Source organism: Zonotrichia leucophrys, chromosome 3 (genome assembly GCF_028769735.1).
Source record: "Zonotrichia leucophrys gambelii isolate GWCS_2022_RI chromosome 3, RI_Zleu_2.0, whole genome shotgun sequence".
NCBI lineage: Eukaryota > Metazoa > Chordata > Aves > Passeriformes > Passerellidae > Zonotrichia > Zonotrichia leucophrys.
The window spans coordinates 35663634-35680742 of record NC_088172.1 but is presented as its reverse complement, the minus strand read 5'-3'; the positions used below and the strand labels follow the sequence as shown (position 1 = coordinate 35680742).

Sequence of the window (17109 nt, the reverse complement as noted above, 5' to 3'; positions counted from 1 at the left end):
TACATAACACCAAAGGGGTTTATATGTTTTCCTCCCAAAGCTACAGCATTATGACTGTGTCCTTTTAGGAACACAGAAAAGGATGGGCTTAAACCAGATCCGGCAGCTTTATTTTGGGATCTGCTTACCTCTTGCATGGTGTGCTGTAACCCTGAGGTTCTTGTAAAACTACCTTATTCCATTAAATATTTAACAGAGATTTAATTTGACAGGAGTTAAGCAAAAGCTGATGAACATCTCCAGAAGAGAGGTATCTCCTTAACTGCAGTTTCAGCTGGTAAAACTAGAATGAAAATAATGGTTTTGTGCTGTCTGTTTCTGTCCCAGCATGGCCATGGGGTGGTGTGGCTCAGCTCATCCCACCCCACGCTGGCACGTGCCCAGGGGGACCTACAGGGATGAAGCACCCAGCAGAGAAACAGACAGAACCCATGTGATGGGTTAAAGTTGAGCTCCTACTACGCTGAGTATCTACAGGCATATGTCAAAAAACCACGGCTGTATTAGGAAAATGTCACTGATCCTTGCGAACAGATGGCAAGAAACTAATTCATCCAGAAAATAGAACAAGGAGTATTCAGTTTCTTCACTGTGCCACTAAGCCACTGTAATTCATCAGAAAGGCTTATCTATCCCAACAACCCGGCTCGCATCCCTTTCCAAATCAGACTTGCATATGTGACATTTTTTCCACTTAAGACACTCACCAGAAATTTTCCATATTTAATTATCACATCTTCCTGGGTGTTTTTTTTTTTCCTCTGACTAGCACTGTTTTGAAGGAGAATGAAGCTCTTGCATTAAAAAAATCCCCTCAGCTCCCAAATCTCACAGGGAAATTATTTGGGGCTCCCTCACGGCAGAAACAGTGACTTCTCAGGGGACTGAATCACTGACTTCACATTTCTTTTTGTTAAAGAACGAGAGGGAAACCCCTTGAGTATTTTTATAGTGACTTTTTTTTTTCCTTTTTGAATAGGCAGACAGTCTGATATTCTTTTTCTTTCTTTTTTAAGAGGCAATCGTGTTTGATACTCATCAATTTTTCAATACATCTCCTATCTGTTGTCTTTTTACTGCTTTTGTCTTTTGCTCTAATTTCATAAATTGGTTATCAAGTAAGTCTGAGACACAGAAACAGAAAAATCTTTGCTGTTTCTTTCAGGAAGAGAGCTGTTCACAGAGAAGTCCCTAGTTACTAATGAAGATACAGCAAAAAGACATGAAGGACAGCCTCTCAACAAACAGGTAGAGAGGAAGCAGTTTTGGGGTTTTTTTGGTTTTTTTTTTGTTACCTTGGAGAGAGAAATTGTTCATGGATACCAGGATTTTGGAAACCTCAAGTCATCATTCCAGATACTTCGGTGCGAATGACCACCTTCAATCTTTAACCTTACTTCATCCCAGGTGCAACCCACACTCCTCCTGTGGTAGTGTCTTTTTCAGGGCTTGGTATGCTCATGCAAACTCTCAGGAGACTCCAATTTCTGTCACTGTTTGAAGTCCTTAACATGGTCCCAGTGCAAGGTAGCTGCTGGGGAGCCTAGTTTGGCAAAAGCATGTTCTGGTTGGGCTTTTTGGTCAATGTGCAGCAAGCTGGAGAGGGGCTTCTATGTGTCAGAGGTTTCTGTGGGATACAGTGGGACCACTGGGTATTTCAAAAGGCTGCTGGAGAAAAGGAAGAGGGAGGAGAGGAAGCATGGAAACAGAGAAGCAGCCTCCTTTCCTCTCCAAAGTATTGCAGAGAAAGTGTTGAGGCTGTTTGATATAGTAATCGATTTCACACTGGAAAATCTTAAATGGGATTTGTCCAGGTCAGCGAACACACTGGAGATTAGAAGGCAGAATAAATGTAAATGAAATAATAGGTAAAAGGTAATCTTCTCTCCAAGGGGATAACATAGTAACATCCTTCTCCTTTTCTGCTGCTACAGGAAGATTAGCCAGTTGTTCTATTCTGTGACAGGCCACTGGAGGAAGGAGTGTGCACTCCATGACAATCCTTGAGCCAGATGTGTCCTTCATGCGGGGTTGATAATCTAACCTGCTGCTGTGCTCCTCACTTAGGGAGGACAGGCTGCCCTTGGGATGTGTTGGTGGCTCTCACATCTCTCCCTACATTACATGTCCACCAGCACAGTCCTGTTTTCCCTTCTGTGATTGCTCAAAGATCTTACACTGCCTCCCAGTAATGCACTCAGTCAGAGACTGAAGGGGCACTGCAGTGAATGACAGCAGCACTTCATACAGAAAAAGGTTATTATAACCAAGCTGGTTAAACATTTTTATTGGGAGGAGGAAATGCAGGAGGGACACCAGTCCAGGCAGAACTCCAACCAAATTGTCTCCTGGCAGCTCTGGGTGCCCAGTGGGGAGGTTGATGCACTTGATGGAGCAGATTAGAGAAAGGAGTTTGGTTAATACAAACTAAGCCTGCCCTTAATAGTAAGTGCCTCCTCTCCTCCTTGAACACCCTGCAGACAAACTCAAGAATGGCACAGCCACAGGATAACCAGGAGACTGTGATCTCATCCTGAACACAGCTCGTGAGGCCCAGGTGAAGCTGCTGCATGATCAGTGAGGGCTTGGATGTCACCCTGCAGGCTCAGAGCTCTCCTGGGAGCTGATCTCTTCCAGATACACAACTGGCTGCCAGCCCTATGGATTCCCCACTGACCCTTGAGCAAACCCTCCTTGCAGACCCCACAGTGGAGTGTCCTCACTTGCAAATACCACATTTTGTGTATGTGTGGTGGGCATGGACCATGCAAAAGCAGGAGGCTTCACCTGCCACCACAGGGCAGCCTTAGCCTCAAATTTATGGGCACCACGTTGGTGACCTTCAGAGTGTTGGAAAAAGAACAGCCATGGAGATGAAGGAGAGGTACGAGTGAAAGGGACATTGAATAAACAGCAACACAAAAATACTGATTTTGCAGGGCAAAGGGCAGAGAACGGGTAGAGTAACAGTGAGGAGTAGAAAAAGTAATTCTGAAGGGAGCACATGGCATGTACAGAGGAGAAATGGGTGATAAAGAAATTCAAACTTAGTAGGTTGAAAAACACTAAGAACTGGCCATGGAAAGAAAAACACACTGAAGAATGAGATGAAACACTCATTGCTGTGGGACTTTCAGGTGAAAGCCAGCCATATTCCCCTACAAAAATACCAAACTATTGGCCTTGGGAGAGTTCCAAGACATGTATTTGATTTTTCTTGTAAAGTCAAAAAATAAATAATTATTATTATTCATTTTTGCCAAAATAAGCCATGGAACAGTGCAGTAAAAATGTGCAGATGCTTCTAGTGCTCTTTTCTAGATAGGTCTTGCATTCTTGGTCTGTGATTGTCCCACTTGGGTGGGACATCTGACATATCACTGCAGCAGTAAATTGTATGGTGAGGAACTAGATACTGGGATTAGAAACCAGAAATATCCATAGATCTTAGATCTCTGTTTTCTGGTTCTCACCTGATTAAAAAATTTAATAATCATGGTAATTAAATACTGGTTTTCTTACAATCCAAAAACATTAATAAAACTTTTAATTCCACACCTACTGTTCAGAGTATCAAAAAAAGGTATAATTTATTGCCCTGTCATGAAGGCACAATGTGAACTAAAAGGCAGTGACCAAGTAATTAGACTTACTTGGAATCCCTGACTTCAGCATGTCCATGGCCATCTTGTTAAATAAGACAAAGCTCAGGAAGCTGGGCATGGAATACATTTTTAGCACAGCTATATAGGACATCTTGTCCAGAAGTGGAAAGGCAGATGCTGCAAGTACATAGCCCTGGTTCATTTACTCATGCAGTACTTTTGTTTTCACATCTAAAAACATGAGATGGGGATGTGCAACGTGGTTTACTGCAAACATGCAGTGTGGAAGCTGTGTGAGGCTCCCAGTGACATCCAGCTGTGGGCTGCACTGCTGCCGGAACATCTGCCCACTCCAAGGTGGGAAGGACTGACACAGGGCAGATGATGGGGCATTGAGGAATGCCTTCTCCTCCCCAAATGTGGATGTGTGTGACCAACACTTGCCCAAAGATTTCCACAGCTTCTCCATGCAGTGTGTCAGTGATCCTGGGTTCATATCTACTGCTCACAGGCATCCATGTCCCAACACCTCCTGACAGCCAAAGCATAAAGAATAAATGGGAACTGAAAGTAAATTCACTGCATATTCCTAGAATTCCAGGCAGAAGATCAAGGGCTGAGCTACATGGACTTGCTATCAGTCCCCAGTCTGCATCTGTGCACAGGCAGGATGTCAGTGTCCAGCCTGCTTCACCTCCACTCAGACTGGACAGAACACGAGCCATGGTTGATACCAGTGCTGCCTTGGGTTAGGCTGGCACGTGATGCTTTGACAAAGATGGACCTTTTGGGGTCAAATGTGTGCCACACTGCATTCAACTCACTATCATAAAATACCACAGTGAACTAAGACAGGCGCTACTGGTCTAAAAATCTCCACAGACCTTGGGGGCTTTCAATACCTGCAGCTACTGTTGCATATCTGAGCATGCTTGAGGCATTTTTAAATAAACTGTTGCCCTATTTGAGGTCAAACAGGTTTCACTGATCTTTGGGGTGACTTTGTAACAACTCACCATCAGACATCTCAGCTGCCTTAGCTCAGAGGTACACCCTAGGAACTCACAAATCAACACAAAGAGCCTCTGATACTGTCACAGGCACCCTAGCAGTGATCATGTCAGGACTGAAGCCAGCTCCATTTTGCAAAAGGCTCCTTCTACTTCCTCTTTCCTTTAGTCTGTACTGTACCTGTCACTGCATCTAGTTCTTAGGGAGATACTTGAAAAATACTGGTGACACTATAGTTTCTGTAGAGCTGGAGAAATTAAAATATATTTCCAAAATTCCCACTGCCTTGTAGTGAAGATCAGGCATTACACCAGTTCACATTCCCAGACATTCACCATGGTGGTGCCATTTTTCAGACTTTGTGTTATTTTAAGTTATTTGCAAGTAAATTGACCTTATGCATTACCCAACAATGAACTCCTTGTTTTATCATTTATTTTATGCCTTCAGCTTAACTAATGAACTTTGCTTACCCCAAGAAAACATAAATATCATCCTTTAATTTCACGAGTATCTTCAATGTATTTTTGTACTATTAAGAAATAATAGTACAACTCAATTAGAACAATGGGTGATGAACCCAACTCTGGATGGTTAAGATGATTTTTTTAAGCACACATGGAGTTGATACTTGCTAGATTCTAACAAGCCCAGGGGATGATTCCTTAGCTCCTGTGGCACTTGTACTATTACAGTAAGGAAGAGGAACATGACTTTACATAAAGCACTCATTTTTGCAGGTTTTTTTTTTTTTTTAATTAAAGGAGCAGCAATAGCTGTAGCCATGTGATGGAAAAAGCTGGGCAGTGGGGCTGTTTGTGCTGCTGTCTTACACAAACGTGCCTTTGGCTGGCTAACACCCTCTTGTTGGGTGCCTCACGCTGCATCCTGCGCACGTCACCCAGCACGTGGGACCAGCAGCAGCGGCGCCGTCTGGGCAAGGGAGCCTGTGGCCACTGAGCGCCAGCTCCTCCTAACCTGATCTACCAGGACCCCAGCAAAAGGCTGGAATCATTGTAACAAGCTGCAAAGGAAAAAGCAGCTGATTCTAAGTTCCTGATTTTGCTTAGGACTTACCTGAACACCTGACAGCTATACTTCTATGATTACTTTCTATTCCTATTGCTCTAAGGCTCACTAATTTTTTTAAAATTGAAGTCACAGTTTCAACACAAGTGGTTGAAACTGGAACAGGTTGCCCAGACAGGTTGCCCATCCCTGGAAACTTCAAGGTCAAGTTGGACAGGTCTGAGCAAAATGAATTAGTGAAAGATGGCCTTGGTTATTGCTTGGGTTACATGGCCTTTAAAGGTCCCAAACCACTGTATGATTCTTTGAACTAGGAGGTGAAGGCAAACCACTCTGAAAGCAGCTTCTCTGCAATAACTGTGTGTGAGTTGTTTCTTTGGCCACTTGGGTGCAGCCAGACTGAAGGCTGGCAGAGCCCAGAGCAGAGCAGATGACCCAGGTCAGCTGTCGCCTGCAGGAGCATCCTCGCCTGGCTGAGTGCTAAACCTCATGGCCAAAAGCAGCCGAAACACTCAGGGTGCAAATTGCCACAGAAAGCAAGTAAGTTGCAAACTTCTGAGAGCTGTTCTAATTTTGGAAGGAAGTCACCACCTCTGACATTGGCTGGTACACTGGAAAACCTGTTTTTTCATCTTGCTCTTTATGTTTGGTGAGCTCAAGGGCTTCATAAACTAATAAACACAGTTTTAATAAACTACATCTTGAAGCTGTCAGCCTCTGAAGCACATATGACTGTAGACACCACTGATAAATCCTAGTCACTAAATGCTGCCTGTCACTTCCCACAGGACAGGCAGCATTTTAACAAACACATGAGTGATAATCCACTACTTGAGCAGTGCAGTGAGCCCACATGGACAACACAGGATGTCCGCATGAAGTTTCACTGCGCTTGGAGATTTTTTAAATCTAAAACGGCTAGTTGTTCATATCTAGTTAACTGATTTCTTTTCTTCTCTGCTTTGAACTCATCACTGCTGTTTGGTAACTTGTGTGTATTAATGAGTGACAATTGCCTTCAGCAGAAATCCAGATAATTGCTTCTCTGGTATAATATCCACACATTCCTGCCAGTATGTTACAGGGATATCCCCTCCCACCCCACAACAAGGCATTCAGATACCTGTAGCACAGAGATCTGCTGTGACGCCACACACACTTACCAATCATGGGGGACTCTATGAAGCTCCAGGAGTTGGTCTGAGGGATGTAGGACTGCAGGACCCCCGCGGCTCGGCCGGCCTCGTTGACCCCTCCGAAGACGTAGATCTTGCCCCCGCACACGGTGGCCGCGGCCGAGTGCACGGCCTTGGGCAGGGGGGCGATGGTCTCCCACTGGTTGGTGATGGTGTCGTACCTGGGGACGACAGCAGGAGCTGTGAGCTGAGCTCAGCAGCACTGGGCAGCACAGACAGGCACAGAAAGGTGGCTTGGCAAGCAGAAGGAAAGCAGAGGTGGAAATGTGTTTTTTTTAACATCTTGCAAATTCAGCCACTTGGTAAATGGTGTAATGAATGCTTTTCTCTAAGATTTTAAAACATGGATAGAAGCCCAGAGAAAGCTGGTTCTGTTTTCTGTATATGCCTCTCAAATCTCATTACAGTCCAAGGTGCAGAAACTCGGGACATCTTTGTTGAGATGTCTTCCACTGATTAATTTCTTTTAATGAGTATACAATGAGATTATTCTTGCTAATCAGTGCGGAGATATCCAATAGTGACTGTGGGCAGGCAACTGTTAATATACTTCAGCTGTTCAGCTTGTGGAACACATCTCACCTGCAACATAATGCAACATGATGGCTCCTTTTACTCCAGCTAACTGACCAGCAACTCTCATTTTGTGCCAGAATAAGTTGCTTCCATTTAATTTTCAGTGTGCAAACCAAGCTACTGTGCTTCATTTCAGGATGCTGCAGCTGTTAATGCTGGAGTAAGATTTTACCATTGCATTTGTATTTGACATGAATCAAACAGAAAAGAGTATGCATGAAAGTGCTAAATTAGTTTTAAGGTCATCAGCATCTGATTTAATTAAGCCATTGACCATAAGAGATGTACAGTTAACAGTCCATGGATGAAGATTCATTTTAGACAACATCACAAGTACAGGCATCCCTTTTTTTTAAAGACAATGTGGCAGGGATCCAAATATCTGTACTAAAATGAGTCTTGGAGACAGTGGAGAATAATGTGATTTTTAGGTTTCTGTATTTCCATGTAATGACAGATGCAGTCAAACAGGAGTTTCCTGCATAGTGATTTTTCAGAATTGTTGACTGCCAGAACAGAAGCCCTCACCACCCATTCAGGGCTTTTGCTCTTAAAGACAGTGATATGCAATATGCAAACATGAAATGAATTGATGAACATGAACCCATCTGCAAAATATGATTTGGCAACAAGGGAATTCTCCCTATGTAACATGTCCCTCAAATCTTCACTGCTCAAACTTAGGGAAAATAAAAGGGAGGAATGATAAAAATGGCATAAACAGCAAAAAATAATGTGCTTAATAAAAATGCACTAATGAGTTTCTAAGTAATGTAACTGAAAGTAATTAAAACATTGATAAAACTGAAGCAAAAGCAAGAGGGAGGCAAATTTTAACTAAAAAAAAAATAAGGAAAGTCCCTCATAATGAGCATGGAGAACTGCCTTGTATGATGCTCTAAATTAGTTACAGAGAAATTAAATTCATCTACAACAAGTGATCAAAGGGAAGAAATATAACAAGATTAAACAACATGGTGCTGGGAGCATTCACAGTGACACACCTTTGCTGGGCTGATTCTTGTACCAAACCTGAGCCTGCAGATGCATTTTGACTGCACAAGCAGCTCCTCCAGGAAATCACCACATGGCTGCATCTCCTGCATTCACTCACAGCACTCAGAGGGAGCAAGACTCACATCCACCCGAGCAGATATGCAAAAGAATCTCACATAATATAAAGTTTCACACATTGCTTTTGGGACATACTTTGCTAACTCAGCTACTGCGGTAATTGGTAATTTAATTCTTGATGCCTTGTTAAAAAAATTGGCTATAATTGGGTATAGAATGGGAAAAACAACAGAGCTGAGAACTGACCTAGTGTTCTTTCTCTGGTTCCCCCTTTAGGACCATTCCACCTGTCAACTGATACATTTTGTCTCACACCATCTACTCTGATTTAGCACCAGGAACATTTGTGGGCAAAGTGGTCTGAGATGGGGGTGGTGAACAGCCAAGTCCCTTCCCTGTTGCTGGCACAAGTACCTGGCACACTTCAGCTCCCAAGACAAGGAGATTTTCGGCAACAACTTTCTGGGTGTCCCAATATGTTTTTGGGAAGAAGGGGATATGTCCTTCACATATGCTGGGGGTTGGGTGTGGCTGAAGCCTGCATCCATAGGAATACTAGAGAAAGGTTCAAATTACAAAAACAATCATCTTTTTTTCTGGATGAATGTCTTGCCTCAGGTCCCACAGGCCCCATTTTTAACCCACTTCCACTGCTGTCTGTTTATGCTCTGCGATGACAGAGTAGATCTTTTTTTCCCCCTACTGTCCTTCACCTGCCACTGAAAAACCAAAAACGATGAGTTCCACTTTATCTGCTGAAAGCCAAAGGCTGAAAATCTACTGGATACAGGTGCATGTGGTGAAGCCCTAACCCCCACTCTTTTCTTTAACGTCATTTGGTTTATAAAATCTGTGAACCATAAAGCAGGTGGAAGCAAGTCCTTGTTTACCTACCATGGCCAGCTAATGTGGGTTTTACACGGGCTGCTTAGTGAAGCAACTCTCTTGAGTGTCAGCCCTAGTCCTGAGGCTGAAGAGGAGAAATTGATGCCTTCAAGGCTTCCTGACAGCTGTTCACCAAGTCCCTTCATCCCCTGGGAATTTATTCCTCCAGTTCACTCCATCCTTGCAAAATGGGTAGACTTGATTTCTAGTCTGTTTTGCTTCAGCTTCCACCCACCAGAAAGTTTGTTTCTTTTTCCCTGTTGGATTATAAAGCTGTCTGCTTATCAAATCTCTCTCTTTCACATATGGACGTGCAGAAAATAATAAAGTCAACTCTTTACCTTCTGTGGGATAAACTAAGTAGTCTAAGCTCCTTAAGTCTCTGCAAGCAGGTTTCCATCATTTTGGTCAATCTCAAGTCAGCTCTTAATGTGTTCACACAGGGATTTGCACCAGATTAACTAAATTGGTTTAAAAATGAATGAAGGTGAACCTTTGTAACCTCCCAGGACAGAAAATACTGACACCTGCTTTACCTCCCTGCCCTAGGGCTTTTCCATCTGTTGTGTCATCCCTGGCACTGTGATCACACCACGGCCACTGGAGCTCGTGGGGCTCCTGGCTGCCTGTCACACCAGCCCTGCTCAAGGGCCAGCAGGGAGGAAACTGATTTAAAGAATAATCACTTTGATCTCTTTCCATTAGTCAAGCTTTGCATTCGAATCCCCTGTTTGAAGCTGTAGATGGAGACATAATGTGAGCTGGCTTCAAGCCAAGCCAAGGTTTTTCTTCTCTCTCCTCCGCTGCTCCCTCCTGGTGCGTCCATGCTTGTCCTTGGCCGTGGGCCTACCGAGCCCATCCAATTTGCTGAACTTGAATCTTCAAAGACATCTCCTTTCCCATGGCTGACTCCTAGTCTGCAGTCCTTGCATGCTATGGACTCATGTGTGGTTTTACACACTTGCCCTCACACTGCTTCCTCTGCCCCAGCAACCTGCTGGTCCCTGGCCCTGCAGGACACGTGTCCCCACCTGTCATTCATGTGTCACATACTCTGGGCACGGGGATCTCATCTGACCCTTGTGCACTCACTACCTTCTGATTTATGTATTATTCACACATACTTTATATATTTTTAGATCTCTTATATATGTGTATATGCACATTATCTGTATATATAATGTATATATGTATGTATATGTATAATTTATATATTCATGATACAACAAATGATCCGAATCCAGCAGAAAATACAGCTCAGGCCTGAAGAGAGCACATGCAGAAATGAAACCTTGCTGGTTTCCACAACTCTTCACTCTTAGGATTTTTTAATCTGTGGGACTGATCTTCCCTGTCCTTCATTCATTTCATCATCTCCTCCTTCCTTGCTCTTTCCCTATCACTTCAGTATTACCAGCAGCAAACCTTTCATTTCAAGCTGTGCCACTCGCTTCACTGCCTTCTTGACTTTTGATCTCTTCAGTACCTGAAAACAGTATTTTTTTCCCTCCTCAGTCTCTTAATTTCTCTCCTCCTAGGTTAAACAGCCATATATGTATCTTCATTTATTCACATTATAAGATCCTTACATTATGGTCAGACGCTTACACACTGACCACTTCTGTCAGTCTGCAGGAAATCCTTCAGTTATTTAAGCATTATTTAATTATGTTTGCAAGAAAGTTTCTATTTAAACTAAAGCAGTACAGTGTCTTATTGAACTGCTCTTCAGATAATTCACATATTTAAAATCACAGTAATGGATTACTATTTTTTGCCTTTTTTCTTTTCTTCTGACAGGCTTAAGAAACTATCCTAAGACAAGACAATATAAGTGATTTTCTTTCATCTACATAAGATATTTTAAAATCATTGAGTCCAGCCACTAACCCAGCACTAAGCCCCCACTAAACCTTGTCCATCAGCACCACATCTACATGACTTCTAAATACCTCCACGGATGGTGACTCCAATGCTCCCCTGTGCAGCCTGTTCCAGGGCATGGCAATGCTGGTGAAGAAATGTACACCTTCCTTGGGGGAGAACCCCTAATTCCTACATGATTCTAAAACAAGAAGTTCTGAAGCAGGTATTAAAATGTATAAAGCTTATTCTTCACATGGATTTTTTAGACTGTTTTCAATGTATGCACTGCCATAAAAGTAATCTCCCAATTTTAGACAACATTATTGCAAAAGTGCTGTCAGGTCAAGAGGATTCATCTTCTTCTGTCCTTCAAACATATAATAACCACAAAGCACCCACATTTCCACACTTCCAGTCACATACATTGTCTTGTCAGCATACACAGCCTTCTCGGCTCTCAAATTGCATATATTACAGGGCCCATCCATTATCCAAGGACCTAGTTCGTGGATCCACTTCATTTCACCAGCTCCCAACTCAACTCATATCTCAGAAGAAGACAGAAAGTGTAATACCTTCCTACCTAACACCTAATGACTTGCTTCCTGTCACACAGAACCTTGCCAGAGGGGCTTGATGGAGAACTGCAGCCATGCTGTTATTTCCCTAAACACTCATTGCAAAAACATAACTTTCCCTGAACATATACCCATGCACAGCCACAAAAATGGACTTATAACTCAGCCCCTCTGGCACATGCATATTATTTTAAGATGAGTAACGAATGACTTCTATTCATCTGTTTGTGATTGATAGTCCCATATTATCCATCGAGATGGAATTTTTGCTGCCTCTTTACAGACAAATGGCAGATAAAGGGTAAAGAACCTCAGCCCTCTTGAATTTGATGGGAAAACACCCGCTGTTTGAAGTGGCACCAGAGAAGCTGCACCCTTCAGCATCAATGACACAACTGAAAGCACGGAGAGAGGGACACAGGAGCTGATGCCATTAATCATTATGAGTCCAGTGGTCCCTACTTGCTTTAATGCTTTGTAATGGTGCAGTAGATGTATGAAGTGCAGGCATGTGGCATCATGTATAGCTAAGGTGGCCTGGCATTTGCTTTTAAAAAGTAACATGCTGTAAAAACCATATTTGTAAAATTTTAACCATTTAGGATCAAATATTACAAGAATTCAATGAAAAATTTGGAGAACAAGAAAAAAACTGGGAGAAAATGCTAAATTCTCTGTCTTCGAAGACCCACTGCAGTGAGACACCCTGTAGACATCATCCTCTGGGTCTGCTCACTGGTGAGGTCAGGGTAAGTCACTTTGGAGTGGAGACATGCCCTTCACCATGCCAACAGACACACGTCAGAACCTGGCCAAAGCTGGGCATGGTCACGCTTGGGCTGACTGAGCAAGCAGAAAGCAAAATGTGGTTGGGAAAGATAAGCTGCATGTGCACCAGGGGAGGTGGTAAATGGTCCAGCGAGGGAGGATGTTCAGAGCCTTGCCCTTCACACTGTGGTACAGCCCAGGACTGCAGGGTCAGGCCTGGATAAGCCCCTGCACCTCCATCTGGGGGCATAACAGGGCTATAATCTCAGAGGCCTCCTAGAAGGTGAAAAACTACTCCAAAACCCAGGAGTGTGTGTCTGCAATTCCACACTGAGGGGAGTAGTGATAGAGGTAAATGTAATTTTTGGCATCACTTGACATGGAGCATATGACCATGCCACATTATTTTAATTTAGTGCTTTTATATGACCTGCTGAAACGACACAGAGGTTTACCCCTTACTGAGAGATTGTATCACACTGTCCCATCCAAACCAACACAGTATTTGAAAGAGGAATGTGCAATCCACACAAAATATGTTAGGAGAAAGCTGGTTTCTTGTAGCTCTAGAGGAGGAGAGGGAAGAAAAGCAGAAGCAAAAAGTGGGCATTCACTGCTCGTAACACAGCAGCCAACTCAGCAATTAAAAGTAATTTTAGTTTGTATTTTAGTGTTTTTTTTTCCCAAAGCTGCAATCCAAATTCAGAAATCCTCACTGCTTGCAAAAATAGGTACAGCAATTTAAATTCCTGAACCCTGCCTTGTCCAAATGGGAAGGGCTTTTGTGTGAAAAGGCCTGACTTTGCTCAGCACTGCTAGGAGAGTCAGCCTTCCCTCACCTTCATTTCTGACAGCAGACCCTGAAACATCCTTTCAAAAACACAGCTTCAGCCATGCTGTGCTTCACTTCTGTCACCCCCTACTGTCATTTCAATATGAAGAATAAAAAAGGAAACATCCCCAAACTTCTCTCATTTCCCAGCATAGCCCAAAGGAGGCCATGTTGCACTTTTTCCATGGCTCTGTCTCACAAGCCACTCTATAGACAACAGCAGATTAATTATAACCACGGGTTTAGCAAATCCCCATGACAAGACATCCTTATTGTGGCTGAAACAGTGTGCACTGAAATGATAGGGAGGAAATCTGCTCCTTTCCCACATCCAGGTCTCCTGGTGGGCTTGCTACAATGGAAAACCAGCACTGCTGCTCTCACTGAGCCAAGCAGGGGCCACCAAGGGCCTGAGTGTGACTTTGCAGGCTGCAATGTCATCTGTGTGAGTGCTGGGTGCCTGACATGAGAGGGGAAGGACAGGGGGGGGCTCTGCTTGATTTAGGGTTCATTCTGCTGACCAACATTTTGGATGCTTTAATAGAGACCATGAGAATCAGAGCAGAAACAGAAATCAGGCCCAAGGAAAACTGAAAAGAGATAATTTAATCAATGACAGCTATCAAGACTCTTCAACAGCATTCTTTTGCTGTTCATCTTTATCAAGAGATGGAATGAAACAGTATCTCTTTCCTGGGCCCTTTTTTTCCTGTGTTCACAAAAATAGTTCCGCTACTTAAAAATTTACTGACTTAAATTATGGGATGAACACCTTCAGATATCAGAAACAAATCTGCTGAAAAGGATGAGATTTGTTTCAAACCAAGTTCCATAGGCAGTGCTCACCTAAAGTTCTGGGTGAAGGAGGGGAGCAGCGCTCAGATGTTGCGTTCACTGTTATGACTTATCATTCATTCTTTGCTGTCTGCACTTCCCTGATGGCTGAGAGCATCATCACCAACACCAAAAGTTCCCAAACTTTTGAAAAATGTGTTGTTTTTTCTGCCCCTGAAATCCTTCCTAATGGCCTATCTCTATTTGTCTTGACTGTTAAGGCAACTTTTACTGGAAAATGCCTGCTTCAAAATGTTACTGAAGAAGTATTCAAATTCAGCATTTTCACTGACAAAAATATTTTTGGTTGCCACATTCACTAGGAAAAACATTTCTCAAATATATTTCCCAATTAGGTGTTTGGGGAAGGCTAAGACTGTATTGATATTTTTGGAATAGAATATTCCAAAATAAACTGCATTTTAAAGTGAATTCTATTTTTTTAATGAAAACATTGATATAGATATAAAATCTATGGCTTTATTGAATGCTATGGGTGACAAGAAATCAGTTGGTTTTGGAATTTTAATAAGTGAAATATTTTTGTTTCTTCATGTTTTTTTAAGTTCCATGTGAGAAAAATTATATCTAGAGTCTACTTGAAAAGAGAAATTTCCATTCTCTCCCATCTTTGTTCAGCCAGGAATTCAAAACTGTTTCCATTTATTTTTGGTTGTTTTACTGTGAACTTGGCAGGTCCTAGTCCCAGGCCAAGACCACCAAAGGGAGGATCTTCCAGCCAGGTCAAGGCTGAGGTGCTACACCAGGAAAACATATACAAGAAACTTGCTTTTGCTGTTGGCTTTTTTTTTTGGATTTAAAAGGAAAAAAAAATACTATTGTGGTCTGTAAAGACTTTCATCAATACTAAGTTCAAAAGGAGTTTATTAGTTCCTTGTATAACCTGGAAAAATGTCCAAAGAAGCTTAATTCCTCTCTTCCCTCCCCTGAGCAAAGCGAGAAGCTGGCAACTTTCCTCTTTGGTTTTGAAACAATGCTTTCCACTGAAGCTTTTAAATGGAATTTAATCCTGTCACTTTCCTACTTTCTTAGCTGTTATAAAAGGTTATTTTAACACATACAGTCCATTTGATGTGTCCTTTAAAAGGCAAACAGTCCTTTAGCGTAGCATGAAGGAAAAGCTCCAGCAAACACCACATGGTTTGGTTTTGTGGGTTTTTTTTTCAGGTGTAGGTTTTGTTGTTTTTTTACCTTTCCACATGGTCGACGTTGCCTGCCACACCGACCCCTCCAATGGTATAGATTTTCCCGTCGTACACCAGGCTGTTGTGTCGACACCTCGGGACGGTCATGCGGGACACGAGGTTCCAGTTGTCCAGCAGGGACATGTAACACCAGACATCAGCCAGCGTGACGCCCGCCTCCATCCCGCCTGGCACCCAGAGAAAAGGGAGAGTTACCAGAGATCCTGCCACGGCAGCAGCTCTGCACACAGCAATCAAAGCCAGTCACAAAGTAAAAACTCTTCAAATGACATTTGACTAATTAAAATAAATCACCCTCAATACTGAGCATCTGTTCCGATGATGCATATCTGTGTCATTTATTCATGTGCCCCAAAGGCTGAGGTTTTTTTAATAAGATGACATACAGAAATCAAGATGTCAGACTACGAGGGACACATACATAAGGGGATAAGACCCTTCTCAGTGTTCATAAATAACTTCCAGTCTATTAAATTACTGCAACACTTGCAAGAAGGTGTCAGGAGGCTGAGTGAATCTTGGCTTGTGAGACACAGGCCAGCCTGAAACCTAAAATGCTTTAATACAGTGATGGATTGAAGCAGCACATGTATGGGCACAATAAAGTCAGTGCTTGGACTGTAGGCTTCATTTCTAATTTTCGGGGCAAATTTCTTATTTATTTTCATTTGCAGATAAAAGACAGAACCAGCTGTACCACTCCTGTAAAACAGTTCAAGATGATCTCATGAAACATTTATATTGATCACTTTTTAACTTCTGCTTGAAGCTTCCAAGGTTGCCACTTAGTGGGTGTCTTACTATCCTGTTTTGAAGCAAAAAGAGATGAAATGATTTGTTTGGGACCACACTCAGAGTCAATGGTCAAGCCAGGAAAATGAACTAGACACAGTTCCATGGTTTAATGAGAAAACCAGACTTCCTCCTTGGTATTTTGCTCTCCAAACCTATGCTATGCAGTGCAAGGTCCAGTTCTTGGAGCTTGCAGCAGGTCATTCTCACTTCTGTTGGCTCCCCTTCACATTTTTCCTGTGTCTTCTACATCTGAGTGAAGCAAAATATCAGCTGACTCTTAGCTGCATTTCCAGCTCTCCTGATTGCAGCCACCAAATACCATCCAGTCACTCATCCAGATTCAAGGGAAAGAGCTGAAATGAGCTTTAAAATTAGGACTCCAAGCTTTCGTTACTAGGTATGGTACAGCCTAAAATGGCTGTACATATTGGAAAGCACCTCAGCTAAGAATAACTAAAAGCCAACATCTGACAAAAGCCTCCCCAGAAGACTTTTGCTCCAGCTGCTCTCAAGCATGGGCAAACAAGCATGGGGAAAAAAACATCAAGAAATAATTTCCAATCAATTCTTAGGGTCTCTATGCAGTATTAATGGAATTTAACACCACAGGCAGCAATTTACTGCAGAAAATGCACTGAGAGAGCTCGGCAAGGGAAAGGCAACAGCTGTAACCCCTTACTGGTACAGATGCCAGGTGCATCTGTGCTCCCAACAACATCCTTGGATCACACACATCCGCACCTCCCTGCCCAGCCTCCTCTTCTAATCATCCAGCCCCACTCAGCTGCCATCAGAGCATTCTTGCATTGTCTGGTGGAATTGCTATTCCCCCTC

The 17109-nt window shown here is 42.8% G+C and overlaps 1 protein-coding gene across 3 annotated transcripts in view; it reads right to left on the bottom strand.

Moving 5' to 3' along the window:
• KLHL29 (kelch like family member 29) overlaps positions 1–17109 on the bottom strand; it is a 388164-nt gene that overhangs the window by 15271 nt on the left and 355784 nt on the right. For all 3 annotated transcript variants that reach the window (XM_064707789.1, XM_064707787.1, XM_064707788.1), the window contains 2 exons: positions 15467–15647; positions 6809–7002 (listed from right to left, as the gene is read on the bottom strand). In XM_064707789.1, the coding sequence (XP_064563859.1) occupies positions 6809–7002; positions 15467–15647 (375 nt within the window). The remainder of the gene's footprint in view (positions 1–6808; positions 7003–15466; positions 15648–17109) is intronic.